The sequence below is a fragment of the Malaclemys terrapin genome, chromosome 1 (assembly GCF_027887155.1).
Source record: "Malaclemys terrapin pileata isolate rMalTer1 chromosome 1, rMalTer1.hap1, whole genome shotgun sequence".
In the NCBI taxonomy this organism is placed as follows: domain Eukaryota; kingdom Metazoa; phylum Chordata; order Testudines; family Emydidae; genus Malaclemys; species Malaclemys terrapin.
This window is the reverse complement of record NC_071505.1, coordinates 175,709,612-175,733,152: the sequence shown is the minus strand read 5'-3', so window position 1 is coordinate 175,733,152 and position 23,541 is coordinate 175,709,612. Positions and strand designations below refer to the sequence as shown.

General features: G+C 39.6%; 1 protein-coding gene across 13 annotated transcripts in view; it reads left to right on the top strand.

The window, feature by feature from the left end:
* ROBO2 (roundabout guidance receptor 2) overlaps window positions 1-23,541 on the top strand; it is a 625,032-nt gene that overhangs the window by 574,604 nt on the left and 26,887 nt on the right. For all 13 annotated transcript variants that reach the window (XM_054047097.1, XM_054047036.1, XM_054047134.1 and 10 more), the window contains 3 exons: window positions 5,122-5,278; window positions 14,944-15,204; window positions 17,965-18,173. In XM_054047097.1, coding sequence (XP_053903072.1) covers window positions 5,122-5,278; window positions 14,944-15,204; window positions 17,965-18,173 — 627 coding nt within the window. The remainder of the gene's footprint in view (window positions 1-5,121; window positions 5,279-14,943; window positions 15,205-17,964; window positions 18,174-23,541) is intronic.

Below are 23,541 nucleotides of genomic sequence, written 5' to 3'. Positions count from 1 at the left end.
TCCCCCACTTTTTCCCACCAACCTTGTATTTCTCTCCTTATTTCCCATTCTGTCCTCCATTCATTTCTTGAAGTTCCTTGTCTCTTCTCAAAATCATTCAAGTCTTCCCTCCCTGCATGTATGCCCCTTTAGTTTGCTATCCAGGTCCCCGGCTTTTATCTCACTAATCTCTTTTCTTCTCCCAGATCTCTCTCCCCCAAAGGACTCGCCTAGAATTTTGTCCCCCTCTTCCCAAATCTCTCCTCTCAAACAGTCCCCCAAGTTTCTGCCTCCCCTTCCCAGTATCCTCAAGGTCTCCCAGTACTTGTCATTTCTCCCCAAGGTCCAGCTGTCACAGCATCCCACACTCCCCAGCTCTCCTTGCCCCAGGTCCTCTTCTTGTACTTGTGTCCAAGGTGCCCACTTTCCCGGGATCCCCATCAGATTCTGGGGTGCAATCCAGACTGATGAGGGGTTGTGTCATTACCTGCCCTGTAACCCTGAGTGCCTCAAAATGCTTTGCTTCATCCTTGGCTGGAGGCTGCCAGTTGGCATACAAGCCTGCACTGAGAGTGCCTGTGTGTTAAGCAGCTCTGACTAAGCAAATCTGATTCCAGGAGCCTGCTTGTTACACCACTGCCACACTCTGTCCTCCACCAGCCGTAATTACATCTGGCAAGATGACCCCAACCCCTACCCTCAGTCCCAAATTTTCTCAAAACTCTGTGCTCTGCAAAGTCCTGCCCTTTCCTGCACCACTCAGCAGAGATTAAGATTTGTTAGTTCTTTCAATAAAGTAAGAAATAAAATTTAAAAAAAAATGTTCGAGGTAGTTTCCTTACCAATCTACCTTCCAGAAAGATGGCTAAGTGCCCTGTTGGTCAGGATCTCCCACAAAGTCCAAAGTGCTCAGTTCCTTTGTCATCTTAGGTGAAAGATCCCTTGTCATTCTTTGCTCATCTCTTTTATAGTCCAGTGCACCTTGGAAATGGATTTTTCTGAAGGTTACCCCCTCTTCCCCAGGGTAAAGTTCATTTAAGGCAACATGGAGTCTGGTGGTGAAGGAAGTTCCATGCTGGTTTCTTCCCCGCTTGTGTTTGCTAAAATGCTAAATTGATTTGTTTACTGCAATCTTCTCCCCCTGCTGTGATGCTCAGTAGTGCTCCCCTTGTTGGCTTAATGGTCCTGAGCACCGTCTATGTAAATTACATTCATGTTGTCTTTTATTGTATCTTGAAAGCACCTACAAAGTGGCAGAACTATATTCCTTTGTAGGGTAACTTTAGCCCTGCCTGGCAGACACACTTTGATAACACAGTATCCAATATGTTTGTAATTTTGAATTTGTCCTCCGTACATACACCATGAAACAATATTAATGATCAGTATGTTATTAGTGTTTTATTGATATCTTACATGACACCTTTTAGATACAGGTTATGACATTAGCAGATAACAATGAACCTCTTGCATTGGTATGTTATTAGGGTCACACACACACACCATGCCTATCCTCAATGTTCAACGTCTCCCCTGTCTTTCCTTGCCCCAACTTCCTTCCTTGTTCTTGTCTTCCACAGATTCCTTCCTCCCTATTGTGCACCTTATATCTGCCTTCCCCAAGCTCTTCCTTTTACTTGTCCCCACTGCCTTCCCAAAGTTACCCCTTTTACTGGTTCCCCTTTTCTCTAAGGTGCCTCAGGTGCCCCAGTTTATGTCCATCTCCTGTCCTTGCAAGGTTCCATGTCCCTCCAGCCTCATTTCTATCCTCTCCTTCCCAAGGATGCATTTAATCTATTCCCTGGAAGTTCCTTTTTCCTTAAGCTGCTCCAGGATGCTGCTACCCCATTTTCCTTCCTACCCCCCACTAAGATTCTCCAAAGTCTTCCTTTCCTACACTTTCCCCTTCCTTTGAAAGTTCCTCCTAATCTGTCTCCAAAGAGGGGAAGAAGAAAAGAGACTGCTGTGCCAGTCTCATAGCTAGAACTCCTTCTAACCAGCTCAGATCCCACCCAGCTCTACCAGACTCCTACCTCTTACCAGCTCTCAGACCCTCCCAGAGAGAAGAGGAGGAACCCTGGCAGAGAAGGCACAGAAATGAGCTAGCTACAATGGGGAGTCTCAGCTGCAGCATCCCTCCAGCTGGGGTGAAATGAACCCCAGCTTGGCAGCCTGCAGGAGAGGGACGAGGTGACTGAGCACTTCAGTATAAAGAAGCAGCCCGATTGCTGTGGCAGTCTCTACTGCCTCTTCACTCCTTAGCTATCAAAAGGGGTTGTTGTCCCTCACAAGTGAAAAGTTCTGGTGTACCTGAGCTGCACTCACCCTGCCTCTATCATTATGCCCCTTGCTGGTTTTCTGCTCATATTGCTGGGATGAGACAAGCACGCTTGATGCATGGTTGGCAGCACCACCTACAGTTCAATCATGGCTTAGAAATCCTGTCTTGCTTGTGGTATTGTGACCTTTGACCCTATTTTGGCTGGTATTTGCCTAACTGCATACTCAGATCAGCATAACATGAGAGTAGAATGGACAGGCTGGATTAGGCTGTGCTTTCTGAAGCTAGTCTTTGCTGTAGGAGATGCTTCATCCCAAATATGAACTCATGTGGGTTGGTCCACTTAATTTTTTCCTGTAGAATCAAGAAACTAACATGGGAATTATTACTCCCCTGGATTCCTCCACAAGATGACTGACTACTTGAAGAATCCAGTACTGGAATCATATAGACTTACTGTTCTGGTTGATGCTTCTGGGTTTTGCTCAGGATCTCATGACTTCCACAATAACCACAGGTTTTTCCAAGTGGTTGAAGACTAGCTTGCATCTTCTCTTTGCGCTGCGATAGCAAAATATATTGTGACTTTATTTATCTTAGTCATGGTCATTGCCACTCCTCCTCTTGGCTAGGATTCAGAGGAGCTATCTGAAATTTTGTTGATTTGGGGTGGTGGCAAATATGTGTGGGAAATATTTTAATGATGGGCCTAGAAATGCTGATGGCTTCAGCTGTGTTGTAGGCTTCTCGGATGGATGCTGCTGATTACACATTGATGAAAAACTATTCGGGTTGTTTGGTAGACTATTATGACAATCTTTAATCCACCTCCACTGACAGACTGACACCCCCACATTATCTAGCCCCTGAATTGCCCCCTGAAAACACCCCAGTTTAAGGATGACAAGTAATAGTTGATGTTCCAAGGGAGGATGCTGGCACACCAGTCCTAGAAAATTCACTCTGAGTAGGACTGATCAGAACATAGAGGGTGGTTGTTTTTTGGCTCTGCCAGGTGCATGGAAATCTTGCCATGATGTTGGTTGCATCTCACCCAGTGCAGGTACAGGAGACAAGAGGCTTGAGTGATGACTGATTTACCTCTCTTGTAATCTCATAGGAACGGGAACATCAGACAACAGAGCGGCATGGGATAGGAGGGGGGGGTGGAATGACAGGGGGATTGGAACAACCATCTCTTTTGTACATGTCCTAACTCCCAAAATTGCATTTGCCAAAGGAAAAGAGAGAATAAAATGCAGAAGAACCTCAGAGTTACGGACACCTCAGGAATGGACGTTGTCTGTAACTCTGAAATGTTCATGACTCTGACAAGCCATTATGGGATGCTCCTCAGGATGGACTGCTCGGAGTGGGGATCACAGCTCTGCAGTGGCTGCCTGGTGAGTGGGAGTGGGAGCAGGCAGCTGGTTGTAGCTCCCTGGCTGAAAGGGTGATGAGTGAGGCAACCTAGGGCACCACAGTGTCAATCGGTGCACGGTGCAGGCTGTAGCCCTTTAAAACTGAGCTGCTCCTCCAGAGCTCAGCGTGCAGGCAGGAGCTCGGGCTCCAGCTCCAGCAGCTTGAACTCCAGGCCATGTTTCAGTAGCAGCTCAGGAAGTTTCTTTCCCAGGCTCTGAGCTTGCAAGCTTGTTCCCCTCCCAGACAGGGGTGAGCGGGAGAGGGAGGGAAAAACAACATTCACCACCTCCAACCTATAAGTGGCTGCTCCGCATTGTGATGAATAGGGCGTGAGGGTACCTCCCTTTAAGATGCAATACAGTACAGCACTGTATTTGCTGGTTTGTTTGTTTTTGTCTCTGCTGCTGCCTGATAGCTTATTTTTGGTTCCCCATGTTGTCCGGTTGACTGGTCAGTCCCTATCTCTGGTGTTCGTATCTTTGAGGTTGTACTATAAAGAGAGGACAAAGGAAAGAAAAAGGGTAGAGAGGAAGGAGGAAGTAAAGAAGAGATGTGTAGAAACGGATTGGTTTCCACCGAACAAGGAGTGATTCAAATGGAAGTAGCGCAAAAAGATTGAAAAGAGCAAAGGAAAGTGTGGATGAAAGAGGGTACAAGACAAGGAACAAAAAGGGGAAAAAGAGGGAGAAAAGCAAGGAATATTACCCACCTCATTTCCAGCTGCATCTTCCCAGTTCTGAATTGCACATCCAATTGTAGTGCCCATTGTCCACAAGCTATTTGCATGCTTTCTACAAAATAAGCCGTGTGAAGCATACTCTCCTAAAACATTTTGAAAGGCTCATTGATACTTTTTTTTAATTGAACTTGGTAATACTGTTTCAGCAGAAACCCAATTACTTTTACCTTACGTTTTGACAACCATGCTTGTCATTCTGTCTGAAAGAAATTGACTCTAATGGCAAAGTTTTAGGTTGTGTCCTTAACCTCTCTGTTTTCCACAGAAAGAGATTATGCAAAACAGTCTTATAAATACACTGAAATCTGACATTTGAAAGAATATGCTGTGGTCTATTATTTTTTCCAACAATGAATGCACGGAGGCGTAAAGCAGACATGAATAAATCAATACATATATTTTTGATAAAGAAAAACTATGTTTCTACCTTATTCAGTTTATGCACCATTGTGATGAGGTTTTATGGGGTTCAGATTTTTAAAAGAAGCAATTTTCAGCAATTATGTAGAATATTTTCCCATTTCATCTTATTATTATTTAGAACCTTAAAACAACCTTAGCATGTCGATGCTGATGTTGCTAAGATATAAATACATCTTCTTTTTTTGGATATGCCATCTGGAATCAGAATTCTTCCAAAGTGTACAAAGCCAACATATTTTTTTCCATTATATTTCTGTAACGTTTGTTGATTTTGCAGGTGGGAAAGGAGGAAAAAAGAAGAAAAACAAAAATACTTCCAAGCCCCAGAAAAATAATGGGTCTAACTGGGCCAATGTTCCTCTACCACCTCCTCCTGTGCAGCCGCTACCAGGCACAGAGCTAGAGCACTATGGAGAGGACCAGCAAGAAGCAGGGTGAGGCCTTTTCTTCTTTTGACACAATCAGTAGTTCTTTATCACAGTCAATTTTGTCTTAGTGTGAATAAAACATCCTTATCTTAGACTGTTTGCAAGCCATGGCAACGCATTCCCAGTTATTATATTGCTTATTGTTTGGTAGAAAATATACCATCTCTGTGAAATAAGGGCCTTATCCTGCAACCTTTCATCATGTAAATTGTCTTAATGAAGTCCAGGGTCTCTGCTTCCATGAGTAATGGTTACATGATCAAGTCTCATTGATTCTCTTCAGAGTGTCTCAAAAGGGCACCAAGTATAACCTTGCTTCATAATAATTTAGAGCTGATTCTGCTGCCCTTACTCATGCGAAGTAGTACCTTACTCTGCAAGTAGCTCCAATGAAGTCAATTGGGCTTCTTGCAGAGGAAGGGTGGCAGAATCTGGCTTTTCGACTTTTCTAAAGTCTGGCAACAGATTAATCACCAAAGAGACACCAAAATGGAATAATTTTAGAAGACCTGCCAGTCGATGATACTCAACTTCCAGAACTGAAATAGGAGCTCAAGTTATAGACACGCTATATGTGTGAGTTTCCGGAGTTTAAACATGCATCTTGACACTTTAAACCTCTTTGGATTGCTAAAACTCATTCCCAGGGACAGAAAAGCATGCCACAAACATTTTTTAAATGGGAGTGGACATTTTATGTAAAGAAACAACCCTGTGATTTGTTTTCATAACTTATGTATTTAACATTTTTGAGGAGAACAATCACAATATAACAAAAAATAAATTATAACAAATGTAGGAAAACAGATGGAAATGGTCAAATTCATCTCTGGTGGAGCTTGTGGAAGTCAACGGAGCACCATCAGGTTCATAATTTTCTTTCTCACCTTACAGTTTTTCTTTTCTCTGACTGTCCAACACATTTCCTTAATTTTCCTTCCTACCTGTTCCCCCTTTTTTCCCCACACACTGTTCTCTACCACCAGCATCTTTAGTCAACACTTATTATTGATACAACCTCTTATTGTGTGGCAAAACTGTTCTGGACCCTTCTCTCTAGGGCACTAGTCCCAAAAGAAGAATTCGCATTGCCATATTCTGGGTTATGTAACTCAGAATAGGAATACTGAATATGGATGTGACTGTGGCCTAATAGAGAGACTGCCACAGAGCTGTGCCCCCTAAGTCCAGAAATGGACTCTGCACCTTTAGAGGGGGATGTGGGAGTTGTCTGGCTGGCTGAATAAAGGGAACAGTGCTTTATGGCTGGGGTGGGGGTGGAGAGGAAAACTGCTGTAAAAGGGGCAAGGGGCAAGCGTGGTGACACTGACTCATCCCCTGGGAACCGGATAGGTGGAAGAGTTTGAAAGGGGTAGCCCTGTGTGTGAAGCCCCCCGCCACACTTTTACACAGAGCAGGCTGGGGCAGTGCAATCAGTGAATTCCAGATAGGTGGGTGGAAAAGGAGGCTACTGGAGATTAATATGTTGTGCAGGAGCTGGAGCCTATTAGAATGTCATGGGAAAGGAAAAAAATTGTTAGTTACTGAAATGGAAAGAAATGTTATTTACACTATTTTGATATGGGCACAAAAGTTTTGATATGGTTCCTTTCAGAAAATGAGCAAAGGCTCAGATCCATGCTTATGTTTCCCCCCACAATCTGGCATAAACAGTATACTGTTAGTTAATCTCTATCATGCTTACAAAGATCTACATATCCCTTAAAACCACCCTCCTTCCAAAATACCAAAATGTAGGTGATCAAATAAATCTAAAATATTGCCTTTAAGCCAGGTTCTGCTACCCTTATTCACATTGAATAGTATCCAGCTCCATGAATTTATGGGATGACTTCCAGAGTAAGACTCCATTCAGCCTGAGTAAGCATGCCAGAATCAGTAATACTCCTTACTAGAGCTATTCAAATATATTTTCCAGCCAAACAAATTTGGTCAATTCAACCGAAATTCTTTAAACATTTCAGTCAACCTAAAAATGCATTTTTCAGGGAAAAAGTTTTTACCCCAAATTTCATGCAGCTCTATTTCCTATATATATTTTGGACTTCAAAGTACAGTCTATATTTAAGGATTTTTTTCCAAAAATGCAATCTACTTTAATAGACTACTATACAAATTTAAGATATGATAAATAATAATAATTCTCTAGATCAGCTTGGTGTTTTAATTATTTTTTAAAATCAATGTGTGCTAATATTTAACTAAATTAATTCCGCAATAATAGGCAAACCACTTCCATCTTCTTTAAAGATGACAAACTGATAAATAAGACAAGTGAATTGAAGTACCATCTAGAGAAAGCCTTTGTGACACAGGGCTTAACTTCTTAGTTGCAAAAAATATCTGTTATCTAGATGGAAGAAATTATATTAGTCACCAAAACAACACTGGTTACACTGCTCTACAGCCAAAATGCTTCTGAAATAAATGTAGTCAAACGTTACTAATTCTGGGTCACTGAGAAAGAAAACGATGCTTAAAATTGTTGATTGTCTCTAGTTTTCAAGATATGCTATTGGGTCAGTATATACGACCCTTGACTTGGGAATGGCAGAGGATAAGTGAGTTATAAAGGGAAGGGATCTCAATTTAAACCAGAAATCACTAAAATACATCTTTGACTGGATCTATGAATAAAGCTATGACTGGGTTTGGACAGTACTTGCTTTTTAGGCAAAACAATGAATGATGCAATCTGAAGCTGTTATTGCGTCATACCATGATATGAATTGCATCATGTTATTCCTAGAAGTCATGGATGATGCAATCATAACGAAGCTTACATCACCCTGCTGAACAAATTGCCTTATATCAGCTCTAGAAATCATACTGTGTCGTGCTCTCTTATTTATCAGTGTTTGATTTTGCAAAGGGACACATTTCTGTTTAGCCAAAGTGAGCACAGATAACTCGTACTTGTGTGAACAGTGCAGATAACTTCTGCTATGTTTGTGGTGAAGTGACTTTTGCATCACAAAAGCGCAGTATAACCACTATGGTTAAGAAAGCCTATCACCTTTATTTTGGCTGCAAAATTGGAGATCAGGACAAGAGGTGGATCCCACACATATGCTGCAACACTTGTGCAACAAATCTTCGCCAGTGGTTGAACAGGAAAAGGAAATCTATGCCTTTTGCAGTGCCAATGATTTGGAGAGAGCCAACAGATCATACCAGCACTTGTTACTTCTGCATGGTGCCTCCAGTTGGGAAAGGTGTGTCAAAGAAGAAAAAGTGGACTGTGCAATATCCAAACATTCCATCAGCTATACGCCCACTACCCCACGGAGAAGGACTGCTGGTTCCTGATGCACCAGAATCATTCTCACTTGAGTCAGACGAGGAAGAGGAAGAGGATGAAACTTCTGGTCCTGAACCATCAATGTCACAGGACCCACATATTCTCCCATCCTCCTCCTCTGAACCACACCTCATAACACAAGGTGAATTGAATGACCTTGTCAGGGATTTGGACTACCCAAGAGTAAGGCAGAGCTGTTGGGCTCCAGACTACAGCAGTGGAATCTCCTGGCAGGTGATGTTAGGGTTTCCATGTTCCGTGACCGTCAAAAGGATCTTGTCCCATTCTTCTTCATGGAAGGTGATCTTGTAGCCTGCAACAACATCGATGATGTGATGGCAGCCCTCAACATCGTTCATGATCCAGATGAGTGGAGACTGTTCATTGATTCATCGAAGACGAGTCTTAAAGCTGTTTTACTGCATAATGGCAATGTTTTGCCATCAATTCCAGTTGGTCATGCAGTCCATATGAAGGAAACCTATGACAACATGAAACAACTTTTGAGGTGCATAAACTATGACCAACATCAGTGGCAGCTTTGTGGCGATTTGAAGGTTGTTGCTCTCTTGCTTGCTCTGCACACTAGATACACAAAGTACTGCTATTTTCTCTGCCAATGGGATAGTCATGCAAGAGATTCCCACTTCATCAAGAAAGCTTGGCCACTCTGACAGTCATTGGAGCCTGGGAGGAAAAGTGTTCAGCATCCACCACTTGTTGAATCAAGGAAGATTTTGTTACCACCCTTACACATCAAGCTGGGTCTGATGAAGAACTTTGTCAAGGCCATTGACAAAACACAAGCAGCTTTCAAGTACCTCCATGGAAAATTTCCAAGGTTAAGTGAAGCTAAGATAAAGGAAGGTGTCTTTGTTGGTTCTCAGATTTGTGAACTTCTTCGAGATGATGCATTTGACCATGCACTGCGTGGCAAGGAAAAGACGGCATGGAAAGCCTTCCAGTTAGTGGCAATAAATATTCTCGGAAACAACAAGGCAGACAACTACAGGTTGTTGGTGGAAAACCTCCTCAAGGCATACAAAAGCCTTGGTTGCAACATGTCAATAAAGAGACATTTTTTGCACTCTCAGCTAGATTTTTTTCCACCCAACTGCGGAGCAGTGAGCGACGAGCACGGCGAGCGATTTCACCAGGACATTGCAACAATGGAGAAACACTATCAGGGCAAATGGAGCCCATCAATGCTTGCAGACTATTGCTGGGCAGTAACAAGAGATGCTCCATTTAATGAATACAAGAGGCAAGCCAAGAAGCGCCGAGTAGACACTGAATAGGACTAAACTATGTACATAATAGTTTTTTGCCTTTTGTTTCATAATAAATTTTATTTATATAATCCCTTTTGCTGATTTTTAAAGTGTTACATAAACAGGAAAGGTGAAATATTATCATGTAAAGCAACCATAAACACATGAAAAGACCTAGGTTTACAATTTATGATTAAAACTCTACTATCTACACAGTATACATAGACATAAAATGTAAAAACTTAAATATCTTAGAAACAGTAGCCAATCAGTTGTTTTAATTGTTGTATTTGAATTCAGCACATCAAAATACATAATAAATAGCACATTTTATCTCTGAAGCAGACGACTTCTCAAAAATTGTAGACCAGTGTTATTTAAGGGTAGAGTAATCAGGGATATTGACAACACACTTCCAAGTTGCACACAATTCAGGCTCAGTTTTTGCTGTGTTTATCTTTCAAATTACACTTTTCAGTTACTTATAATGTCACATTGATAGTAATGGCAACCAGACTTTCTAAAATACATCAAAATGACCAAAAAAAAAATAATAATAAATTAAATGTATAGACCAGATCTGCAGCTGGAAGAAATAGACACAGCTCCATTTAAATTAGTAGAGTTACGCTGATTTATACCAGCTGAGGATTTAGCCAGTACATTTTTGGCCTTTTGCATCTTTTTTCTTTCAACCTCTAGAGTCAAATGAAAGTGCAAAATCAAGATTGTATTTCCTATGTCAGCTTTAATATTGACATGTTGGAAAAAAGTTGCTTAGATTTTTATTTTTATATTTTTATTCATCGTAATTCGTTTGATTTCTAACATAAATACCCACCATAACATTACATTTTAACTTTTAAAATCACATATTTGGAAATACCCATGTTGCACAGGAAAACTGAATCCATTCAGACAGGCCTTGCAATGTGATCTGAAGATGAACAAACTTATACCAGCAGGACAGTGTCCTGGAGAATGTTCAACTTCCAACCCTCTCCTCTCCCTAATCCCTGAGTTTCCATTTATGGACTCTTACTGTGAGCATCCTAACTAAACTCAATTGCAAAGGATTTTATACATCAAAGTTAACACATTAAATTGCACCTGGAGACCTATACGTAGGCAGCAGCCTGTGAAGCACAGGTATATTACAATCTACATTAGCCTCGTCATTAAATTAGCAGGCAGCAACCTTGTGCACCAGATTAAGTTTCCAGATTGTTTTCAAGCGTAGCATCAGATGAAGTGTATTATAGTAATCCAGTCCAGAACTAACTGTTGTGATGTCTGCAACCAAGAACAATGGTCATGGTCATCTAGCCAAACTCTTAGCTCTTTACTGTTCTCCAGATGTGTACAAGGGCCTAAAATCAGTCCCATGCTCCCCCCAAACCCTTGTAACATAAGATGGATATATTGGGCCAAATTCTCCAGGTCACTAAGACCATTTTGTGCCACTAAGGCACTTTGCACAAATGGCCTTAAAATGGCCAAAGATAGCCAGTGGAGAATTCCCCCTGTACAGGGGAACTCCCTGATCATGGAGATGATTGCCACCTGCTGTGCCAGGCACCTGCCACAGAAATGGATAAAGGAATGGGGTGAGGAACCAGTGTGGCATAGCAGAGCTCCATGATGCCATATTCTCCAGTGACCTAACTTAGTACTGTTCCTGTGTGGCTCCAACTTGCACTGGAGTTGAGTGGCTAAGGATTATAAAATAGTTTCAACTGACTACCTGTGGCTGCCCCCCAGCCTTTCCTTTTGCCTCAGCTATGCTGGATGAGCTAAAGAATCTGTCCTATTCTCTCAATTGAGGGAGGAGACATCATCTCCAAATCAAAGCAGACTTTTGTATGGCGTGGGCTGTTGGGTAAGATATTCAGAAAGTCAATGTGTGTGGATATTTCCAGCTCTCTTTCCTGATCTTCCGCTAACACCATCTCCATTCCCTTTTGTCTTCCCTAACTTTTCATAGTTCCCCCACATGCCCTTTTTACCTTCTCTCCTTTCCCTGAGTTATTGTCAGTCAAGCACCCTTCCAATTCCCTTTCTCAAGAAACTGTATTTTTCTCCTTGTTTTAGTTAATAATCTGGATAGTGGCTGTATTGAACATTGATTGTTTAATTATTATTACATTTTATTTTTAGTATTTTTTTCAGTGTTTAATTTTATCATTAATAATATACATCATTCCACCCGACCCCAGTAATGAAACCTTTCATGCAGACAGGTAGTTATAAGACACATTTAATTATTGCTATTGATTATTCCTAACGAGAAATAAAAAGGAAAAAATAATTAGTTGCGATATTAATGTAATTGTTAATCATATTGCTTCTTGAGGAAAAAGTAATGAAGGTAATAATATGATACTCTTTTAGTTCAAATACATCCTTTTGGACAACTCCTGAAGAAAGGGACCTTCCTTGCTTGAAAGATTGTTTATTATAACAAAGCTGCGGTATAAAGTCCAACCTATCACATTGTTTATCTTATCTAATTCATATTGTAAGGAGAAGGCAACATGTCAATGGAGTATATATTAGTTCGTTAACAGCCCAATATAAATAGATTAAAAAACCTAAGACTATAAAGTGACAACAGTAATGGGAACATACAGATTTTGGGTTTTCCAGGACAAGTTTCAGACATGGACTATAAGTGAATTTCTGTGGAATCATTGCCAGAAATCCCTGGTGATATTAAACACTCATATTTTATAGATAGCTACTATGAAAGTGTAAAATTGTATTTTACTCAGAAAAATGGATGTTAACAATATTTACTGTGCTACAGTTTCATCAGCTCCAAAAACTAAGCAAGGTATATCAGATGAAATGAGTTAGCTGTGAAGGTCATCACAGATAAGTGCTAGCAATGCCTTGATATTATATCACTCCATCAGGTATTCCGTACATGTTACATTACATAAAACATTTTAAAAGAACATTAAGGTTTCAAAAGCAATCATTCAAAGGTTAGGATTAAGTTTGCCTGTGCATATGCATTATGATATTGTCTTTAATTACATGATCCTTTCCACCAAACTTCTGTCTGTAAAGTCAAGCTCTTTTAACAATTATGTATCTAAACTGTATAGACTTCTACACAGGGAGAGGGAAATTGTACTTTCATTCATTTTAGAAGTCTCTAAATATTGGGTAAAATAGCTTTTCTGTCCATAATGTAACTTTAATGTTCTCTCTCTCGTGATATGTCAGGACTAGAAACAATAGCTTTATTGGAATGGAAAATACAACTTCAGTTTCTAACCTTGTTGAGTTACAATATATTAGACCCTAAACTTTTCTTTGGGCCAGGACTGAGTATTACTCTCAGACCAACGTAATTCTAGCTGAGAATTCCTTATATGAGAAGAATGAAAGAAGGAAATATTTTTGGCATTTTTTTTTAAATTTGTGGCAACTGTGTTGAAGATATTTAGAAATTTAGAATGTCATCTAAGCAGTCCCAACAGAGATTAATTAGTAGGTGAGGTGCTGGCAGAGAGGCCCAGGTGCATGATAAATGCAATTTATCAGATGGCTCTGTAATTTATCATGTGTATATAACCTCCCATTGTGCTTGGGGTGAATTGGGTGTGTTGCTGTTGTATGCATTTAATACTTTTTCTAGGTTGCATAAAATACAGAAAGGCAATGCACGCAGTTTACAATCTTTGTGGAAACCATAACTTTTGAATTCACTACATATAGTGCACCGAAAGCCAAAGATGTAATAATGTATTAACGAACACTAGTATTTTACATTTAGAGCCATATTCCCTCCCCTGTTTCTGGCTCCTTTGTAATGAGCATGCAGCAAAAAGGGGGTAGAATGTGGACCGAAGGGCAAAATTTTAAAAAAATATTTAGATGCCTAAAGATGCAGATAGGCACCTACTGGAAGTTTCAGAAACACCTAGGTATCCAGCTCCAATGGGAGCTGGGCATCTAGGCACTATTGAAAATCCTGCTGCGTGCCTAAATACCCTTTTTTAAATATGGCCCTAAGAGTATGTCCACACCGCACTCTAAATCCCATGGCAGCTCCAGCCTGAGCTCTACACTGCCATTTTTAATGTCTGTAGCATGAGCTTGAGTTTGTAGGCGCAGGCACTGAGACTTGCTGCCAGGGGTTTTAAAACCCAGTGTAGACATATCCTAAGTGTCCAACTGAGAATTTCCTCAATTTAGAGATTTTTGTTTACATCACACCAGAATAGACATCTCCTGTGCCAACCACCCTCCCTTACCCCTACATCTGGGCTATATTAGGGTAGTGTGGAGTGGAGCAGGCTATAGAACAGCATGTGAAAAGGCTGCTTGCCTTTCTAGTTACGATTAATTTACCGACTGTGTGGGAGTAATGATTGGGTTATGTGTGGAATAATGGTAACAACAAATCTTCCAAACCTCCCTTGGTATGGTCACTGCTTTGGGGATGCAAGAAGAGATCTAACATATGCTTGTTAGAAGGAAGGTGGAAGTACGAAAATGCTATGCCTAAATATTTGAGTTTATTCACTGTCTTTTAATCAGTAGTCTGGGTTTTCATGTCTAGATGCAGGTAAATCTTTAATTCATTCTCTTAGTTTAATAGTCCAGAAAGTGAGTTAGTTCATTTCCTTTGGTAATTGTGAGGTAATGTTATCTGATTAATATTAAAAAACATGATAAAGGACATGTGGTTTGTTGTAGAAAATTTTGTTCAAATTGCTTAGCTATTATGAGCCAAAGGAACAAAGAAACAAAACCAATGTGACAAATTTCAGCAATTATTGCCTTACTTATATTTAAAATAATAATTAAGACTCAAACTACATGTCAGGGTAGGCATGTCCCATAAACATCTACACAGCAACCTCATTATCCACCTTCAAATCCCTCCTCAAAAGTCACCTTTTCTGAGTTTGTACAACACCTAGCACAATGGGGTCTAGCCTATAACTAGGGCTCTATAGTAATGTGAATAATAAATAGTAATAATAAAGATGCCTGTCTTTCCCTTTAGTATAGAGAAGAGGTTAGTTTTGGTTGGTACTAAATTTATATGATCTTGATTTCAGATATGACAGTGATGGTTGGTGTCCTCCTTTACCGGTTCAGACGTACTTACACCAGGGCCTGGAGGATGAGCTTGAAGAAGATGATGACAGAGTGCCTACACCACCTGTCCGAGGGGTGGCCTCCTCACCAGCAATCTCCTTTGGGCAACAGTCCACTGCAACTCTCACACCTTCTCCACGAGAGGAGATGCAGCCAATGCTTCAAGCCCACCTTGATGAATTAACCAGGGCCTACCAGTTTGACATAGCAAAGCAAACATGGTAAATGTTTGAGTTAGACACATGTAATTTTAGAAAATGATACTGTAATAATACAGTATCCAGTGCCAAAATCCTTTTTACTACACAACAACTGAAACTGTTAATTGAAAAAACATATATATTAAAAAGAGTATCTCTATGGTATGAAAATGGAACCTAAAAATAGGTATTGTATTAAATTTGTGTTAAAAATACATCTAAACACGATATTCATCTGGAATGCTGGTATATGCCAATTGATTAACCACATCAACAGGTAACTTTTATCCACATACTTCAGGATAGCAAATAAATTGAATTTTTCAGGGCTTTGGAAATAACGAGACTCTAAATCACTGTTTAAACTTCAGGTCGGTCACCTTCAGTATCAATACAACCATTATTTTTCTGGACAATTAGCTTCATTCACATTTACATGAGACTGAAGTATCCACACAGCTAAGAGTTTTGATAGTATGTTGAAATAGCACCTCTAATTTTAATAAGAAGATAATAGAAACAGTTGAAGTTGTTTAACAACAGGAAGAAAGTTGTTAAATTACATAGACTGGATCTAGTCTGTTAGAATGTTTTTTGCTTATTCAAAGGAAGAAGAAGCAAATATCACTGTAACATTTTCACTATAAAACAAACATTAGAAGCAATCTCTTCAGGGACTAAAAAAGAACTTTTCAGCTGCACAAGACAAGAACTGAAGGCCAGTTGCTTTCTAGTTGTCCCCTAAGTAGTAGTTGTCCTTTTAAAACTTTTCCATCTAGAGAAAATAAAAAAAGAGCCTGAGAATCTCAGAAGATAAAGTACAACTAGTTGCTGAATGACACTCCACCAGTGAAGAAGCAGACATGCTTCATTGGCAAACAAAGGTCACAACTATATTCCACATTTGCTATCGTAAATAGAACAGACAGGTAGACAATCCATGCCAAATCAAATCCAGCTGTTTTCTCTTGGAAGCCTCTAGGCTCATTTGCAAGCTGCATTCAATCCACAAGGTAATTAGGCCCTACTGCAGTGCCACAGTGCCTAGTATAGGCCTTAGCCTGCCCAGGGGACTGGCCCAAATCTGAGGCAGCAGCTAATCCTGGCCCATTCCAGTATCTGATTTGAGCCAGCATACAAATGTGTGCCCTGCCTGTGAAGGCTGTAATTTGCAGGTGTTATGCTTCCAATGGCCTGCAAACTGCAGGTGCCATTTTGGTGTCAGATGACACTGTGAATCTCATCATGCTTTTTTGGGGAGGGCTATCCACCTGATTTTAGATTATAAAAACACACCTGTATAAATATACATAATACCAATAATTCATATACACTAACCAAAGTTAATTCTCTCTTGCCACCTAAAGCCCTTTTATACCAGCAGGCAGGCAAAATTGCTCAGTAAGTGCCCTTCTCAACTTCCAAATAAGGGGTAGGGAGGCCATTTTGGAATGTTGCTACCCGGTGACCACACCTGCTTTACATAGCCCTGTTCAACTGCAGTCAGATGACCTAATGTGGCCTACTGCTGGTGCAAGTAAAATGTTCCAAGTCCTAGCCTCCCTATCCAGTTCACTGTGGGATCTATTTCTTTGACAATAAGAAGACCAACATTCTGGGCTTTCTACCATGCTGACCAATCATGAATAAGGATCCACTTTACAGATTGCAAACTGTCAAGCAAAGTCATAACTGGCTTCGGAGAACCCCCTACTTGCCTGTCACAGCGCCCACTCAAACAGATTGCTCAAGAAAGCAGCTCACAGCTAAGGGCTGGTCCCCACTTAGTCCGGACTTCGGACTAAGGTACGCAAATTCAGCTACGTTAATAACGTAGCTGAATTCGAAGTACCTTAGTCCGGACTTACCGCGGTCCAGACGCGGCCGGAAGTCTCCCCCCGTCGACGCCGCGTACTCCTCTCGGCGAGCTGGAGTACCGGCGCCGACTGTGAGCACTTCCGGGATCGATCTGGGATCGATTTATCGCGTCTTAACCAGACGCAATAAATCGATCCCAGAACATCGATGGCGTGCCGCCGGACCAGCCAGTAAGTGAAGACTAGGCCTAAGAGACTGAATCCTGCTCCCCTTATTAGAGTTGCTGCAGAGTTAGGATCCACATTGTTAGGATCCACAGATTTCAAAATCAGTGTTGTGAAGGGCCACAGTAATGACCTCATTGTGCTCTAGTTAAATTAGTTCTAGTTGGGCAAACTAAATACATGCGTGCTGAAGATGAGCTACAATCCATGCTACCAGAAAACTATTCTCCTGGAGAACACTGCCTGGTCTTCAGGCTGAATTCCATGTAATAACATCTAGTTTGGGTGGGAAAAATGTCCTCTTCCTGCAGTACAAGTTGAATTTGAAAGCTTTTGGCTTCTATTGAGAGGAAGGATGTTCTAACAGTTTGGGCACTAGCCTGGAACCCAAGTGATCCTGCTCTGCCATAGACTTCTTATGTGACTTTGGGCAACTCACAAATTCTCTCTGTGCCTCAGTTTTCCATCTGTAATATGGGGGTAATAGCAATTCTCCACATCACTGAGGTTGTAGTAAGGAGAAATACATTAAAAGGTAGCACTCAGATACTATGGTAATAGGTACCATATACATACCTGAGATAGATATCTGAGTCACCTCTTCTTGGGTAAATAACTTACAAACAATTTTGTAAATACATTCAGGGTATACTGGAAGATTTGTCTCTTTTCTCATTGGCCCAGCAGACCAATGTCTTCCGCTCAGCCCAACAGCATTTCTGTTTATCTATTTGTATAGGCACATCCAAAGCAATACTCAACCTCCTCTGGCCCCAGTTCCACCACTTGGATATGTAGCTGGAACCCTTATTTCAGATTTGGAAACAGACATTCCAGATGATGATGAGGATGATATTGAAGAAGAAGCTATAGAAATCACTAGGCCACTAAGAGGTCTAGAGCATACTCCGGGATCCAGTATGGACAATCTAGACAGCTCTGTGACAGGTAACCGAACACATTTAAGAGTGAACCAATATGTTTGTAATATTAAAATACATCATAAATCAAATACCTTTTAAGCAAAAATGTATTCCATTCTATTTCTGTGATATTTAAAATATGTTAATATTAAACACTAAAGTTAAAGAAGGATTTGAAAATACTTTTGCTGCAAAATGATAAGAAAATTCATGAATTTTAAAAAGCTTTAAAGACATGAAAGAAAACTCAATTATATCCTGTCTTTCATGAAAAGTTCAGACTGTTGGGGAAGCAAGTCTATTACATAAAAAGGGTGTGGGGGGGAAGCCCTTAACTTTGAAACGATATACTGTATTTTGTATATTGGGAGCAGCATAAAAAGTAAATGTTATCTTAAAATGTTTCTAGATATTTGGCTGTGTAAAAGCATGCACTGATGAACACAGGGAGGTAAAAAGACTTTTCAGAATAAACTTGGCTAGATTAGCACAAAATGTATTTGTAAACTGAAGAAAATATATATGTAGGTGAAACATATATTTTATACCCACTTCATATTGCTGTATTTAATAATTGTTCCCTTTCAGTGAAGATATTTAATTATTCTGTCATCTTTTCCTTCACTGTTTCTTATTCCTTGGATGTCTAGAAAAGTAACAACTGGGATCAACAAAGAAAGGCCTGAAAATGCATACTAAACTATTCCAACGAATCTGAATTAGTAAAATTGCTGTCAAAGAAAGACAGAAAGCCATGGAGTTTTCTGAGAAAAAGCTGTTTTTACATGAACATTATGAACCCTTTCTGAGGCATCAGTAAACTTTCCTTTAAACTGAAGGTGGACCTGTACGTAACGTACTGCATCCATGATGATTTAGCTTTACTGATGACTCAAATGTGCGTGGTCTTACATAGCTCATTAAAAATACTGTTTGTCTCTTCAGTCATTGATCTTTATGTGAAAGCACTAATTTCTAGATATGCCTGCACAGTACACTTGCTCACTGGGGACATATTAATGTAGCACCACTTAATTTTATCTCACCTCTCTGTGCCTTACAAGTTCTAAGAATTTTACTCCCTTATCTAAACATTGCAGCTCTGAAAACACATTGCAGTTCCCACTGATGGAGGCAGGACTGTGACAGTGATGAAGCATCAGTACCTGTAATTTTCCTCTTCTTCCCTTGTTGAATTAAACAGTGTACTGCTCTATCCCACTTTCTGGTTTTTCCCTTACCCTGGGCCAGACTGCTTGCCAAGCTAATTAAGATTTAAGAACTGTAGCTCTAGTGTTGTGATTTGAAATCCAGATCCAAATGAAAGCTGTAGAGTTATAGTTTAAATTTTTGAATTCAGAAGGCTGACTTATTAGTGCACGAATATGGTAAGCTACTTTGCCTGAATTTCTAGCATAAGCTCCTTCAGGCTATAATTCTGCATATTTTTGCATATCTCACTAATGGCTTTCCATTAGGAATGCAGCAAAGGTTTTACAGTGATAATACAGGACTAAATAAAAAAAATCAGCTTACTATATATTGTCCCTTCAGTGTGTATTAATATGTCAATATTGGTATATCTGTATATCAGAAAATGAGCATTTCACACATTTACATTTTCAACTGTTATTAGTATCCTACTTTACCTAATGTCAATGAAATAAGGACAGGTGCATTTCTGCTGCAGTTAACATACTTCTGGGTTCATTACAATTGATGCTTTTATTAATAAAAATAAAACCTGCTTTCCTAGATAGAAATACTGCTTAATTATTGGTGTGTTAAAAATCTCAGTCTGTGAAGTTGTATTTTGCAGGAAGAAGTTGTGCTTTACCTCATAACCTATAAATAATACATATGTTTAGTAAAATGATCTACAAAATCTCAGGCATCTAGATAACAAATTGTCTTCTGCCTCCTTCGATGACTGTATGGGGAAATACGATAAAAGCCTTCATTTTCTCTCTTGGATTTGAGTCTCTTAGCAATAGTATAATTTTCACATGAGGGAGTGCATATTATATTTGTGGGGGATGTTTCAAAGGATAATATTTTGAGATGTTTATGATCCCATTAACCCCCATAGGCTTGATGTTCAGCAATAAGCACAGTATGTAGAACCCATTGTTTCAAAGGTTTCTCAAATTGCCTGATTTGCTTATCTTTGATATGTTAGGCATTCCTGAGGTCTCCCCATATCCTGCAAACAAAATAACTGATGAGTTAAAATACAAGCTCATTATTTGCATAGGGCTTCAGATACATTAGAACGGCGATTTCCTGGGACTTTTATAATGTTGTTTCATTTCTCTAAAGCTATTGAATATTTTAGAAAATTGAGCAAAAATATAGTACCTGGTCCTTAAGAACTCAGAAGCCAACATTTATTGTTAAAAAGAGGTGTTTCTGTGAGGTTAGTACTTATGGAAAAATATTGGCTCACATCCCCAGATACTGAAGGCCTCAGAACAGAGAGACAACAAAGATAGAAGCATTGCTCTGAGGTCAGCCTGCCTCAGCACTGACCTGGAGATATCATCTCTAGGAGTGAGAGGATAGTTTGGTCTTCATAGCAGAGTCAATCCTTGTGCTTTCTGCTGAGGCTGCCAACTAGTTTTACATCCAGCACCCACTAAGGGGGAGATTTTGTGCTATGCAGACTGGTTCAGTGGAAACAGATGCATTTGGAAGTTGGAGTTCTGACATGAGGCATGTTTAAGTGATGGAATTTATTGATGGTGTTTCCCCAGGAAGTCTCCCATTGTGGCAGTTATAAAATAGAAGTTGCTAGAAAAGTCCTAATAACATCCAAGACCATGATTAAGCAGAGCTGTTGGAGATGCCATCAGATTTTAGTGCATTCTGAGTGGTCTCTCAGTGGTAGTGGATCTTTTTATCTGAAAGTGGAGGAATTACTTTGATCATACCATATAATTTGATAGATGGAAAATCCGATACAATTCCAAAAGATTGAGGTTGAGGCGCAAAATGGAAAGTCACCATCAGGATATTTTTCCAAAGGCTATTTTATTAGGGTCAGTATGATCATATGTCAACTAAATTAGGAAATGTTAGATTTAGAAATTATAGTAGGGTCCCTTCATTGTCAAAAAGTCTTTATTTCCCAGCCCTTCTTGATTTAGTTAGTGCTGATGGAGGATGCAGACAGAGATTTTCCTCTATGTGTTTAAGCTTTCCTGTTTGTGGGTGAGAGAGCAAATGCTGACATGTATAAAAAAAAAAAGGGGAGGGAGGGAAAGAGGAGTTCACAGTAAACACATCTTAATGGTCTCTAGGTATTATAAAGGAAACCTAAGCTGGGAAAATTCTGTTTAAACTTTTGAATAATGATTTTATAAATCTAAAAGCTGAAGCATTAATTTGTTTCCAGCAAAATTCTGAGTAATAGTAAATGGAAAGAAGGACTTATTTTAACTCTATGATGTTTTTTCCCAGCATCTAAATCATCCATAATTTATTAGACGATTAAGTTGCTGGTTTTCATAAAAATATTGAGCTGATATAGAACTCCTGCTTTCTTAACTTTCAGTTAATTGATCATTTATGTCTCCTTTTCTTTTAACAGGTTCATTGAAATATTGGTAATGGGAAATTTGGGAGACAGGATTGCATTGGTTTAATGTAATGTTTGTATTTATGATGCAATTTTGTGCCATAATTTTGACCAGAATTCTTGTTGTTCTGCTTTAATAGTACATAAGGACTTAATTGTCTAAGATTACTGTATGGGATTTGATCCATTTTTCATTGAAGTCAATTGAAAATCTCCTAGGCCTTGACCAACCCCCTTAAAACTTCATAGCCTTGCCACCAGCAGTGTAGAAACAGTGAGCACTCTAGTTACAAATAAGGTACAGACATTTTAAGAACTTTCAGCCTTTGACATCTGTGATAGACCTGCTCTTGGCAGGGTAGACCATCTGGGTGTTCTAACATCAGTGACCATTCTACATAATGGTTCATGCCATTCCCCCGATTAGTGCATCTGTACTTATGTGGAAGCTGAGGAGAAAAGAGTTTAGTGTAGATGCAACCCTGTTAACTACAGGGTTTATGGGAGTTTAATCAAACCCATCATTTGCTCAAGTGAAACAGGATACATCCATCAATGGCTATTAGCCAACACCCATGCTCTGGGTGTCCTTTGGCCTTTGACTGCCAGATGCTGGGACTGGACGACAGGGGATGGATCACTTGATGACTGCCCTGTTCTCTACATTTGCTTTGAAGCATCTGGCACTGGCCACTGTCAGAGACAGGATACTGGGCTAGATGGACCATTAGTCTGACACAGTATGGCCATTCTTATGTTCTTATGACTGAAAATAGTAAACAGTTATTCTTGCACATGGGTAACAAAATTGAAATAATCTAAAATTCTAATAAAGATGCCAACAAGAAGTATAGCACAGAGAAAATAACAGCCTTCTTTTGCATATTTTCAACCTAATTTAAAAAAAACCCAAACACTCTGCTTGTTAGCTATGTGGTAAAAGCTGTTTATTCAGTGTGTCTGAGCACAAATGTCATAACTCTGGAAAATTATACAACATCAGTTACTTAACCAATATTTTACCAAGGCAGAGGTCAATATTTGTATTGATTTGCTCAGGGATACATATTGCTAAAGATTTTATTTTATAGGCAGTTAGGCAGATTGCATTTAATAGGAAGAATGTGGTTCATGGATTAAATATGTGCTTAGAAAATAGGGAACTGCTAGTTTTTGTATCTCATAAAAATGGTAATACAACAATTAGCAGGGTCATACTATAAAGCATAGGCTTTATCCTAGCTTAATGGATCTGGGGATACGCATTCATCAGCAAGGATGGATTTAGCATAAAATGACATGTAAATGAATTGATGACTGATCATAAATTAATTTTAGTGCTGAAGATGTAGTAGAGACACAGCAAGATGCCACTTTATCATAGTATTTTACTGCTCGGCAACATTTGAGCAACTACTTAATGTTCTATGTGCATTTCTTCTCTAACAGCTTGAATAAATTAGAAAAAATGTTGGGCCTTTCAGCAATATGGAAACCAAAACATCTAGAAAGATTGAAAATAAAAACACAAATAAATTTGGCTAAGTGGCATAAATTCATTTTTCATTAAATGTTTATAGATGCCTTGATTATGTGTGGACCTATAAAGTGTCAAACTTGTATGAATGGCTTGTATTCTTTTATTAAAGATTCCCTGGCCACAAGAGACAATTTTAAGAACATACAAATTTCATTTCGTACTTATAAGTTTCAATATTTGGTAGGGGAGGAAATCACTGTTGTATAATATACAGGATATGTCAAGGTCTTATTTTCAGAGTGGATAGATAGAGCACTTTTTTATTCACTATTCAGC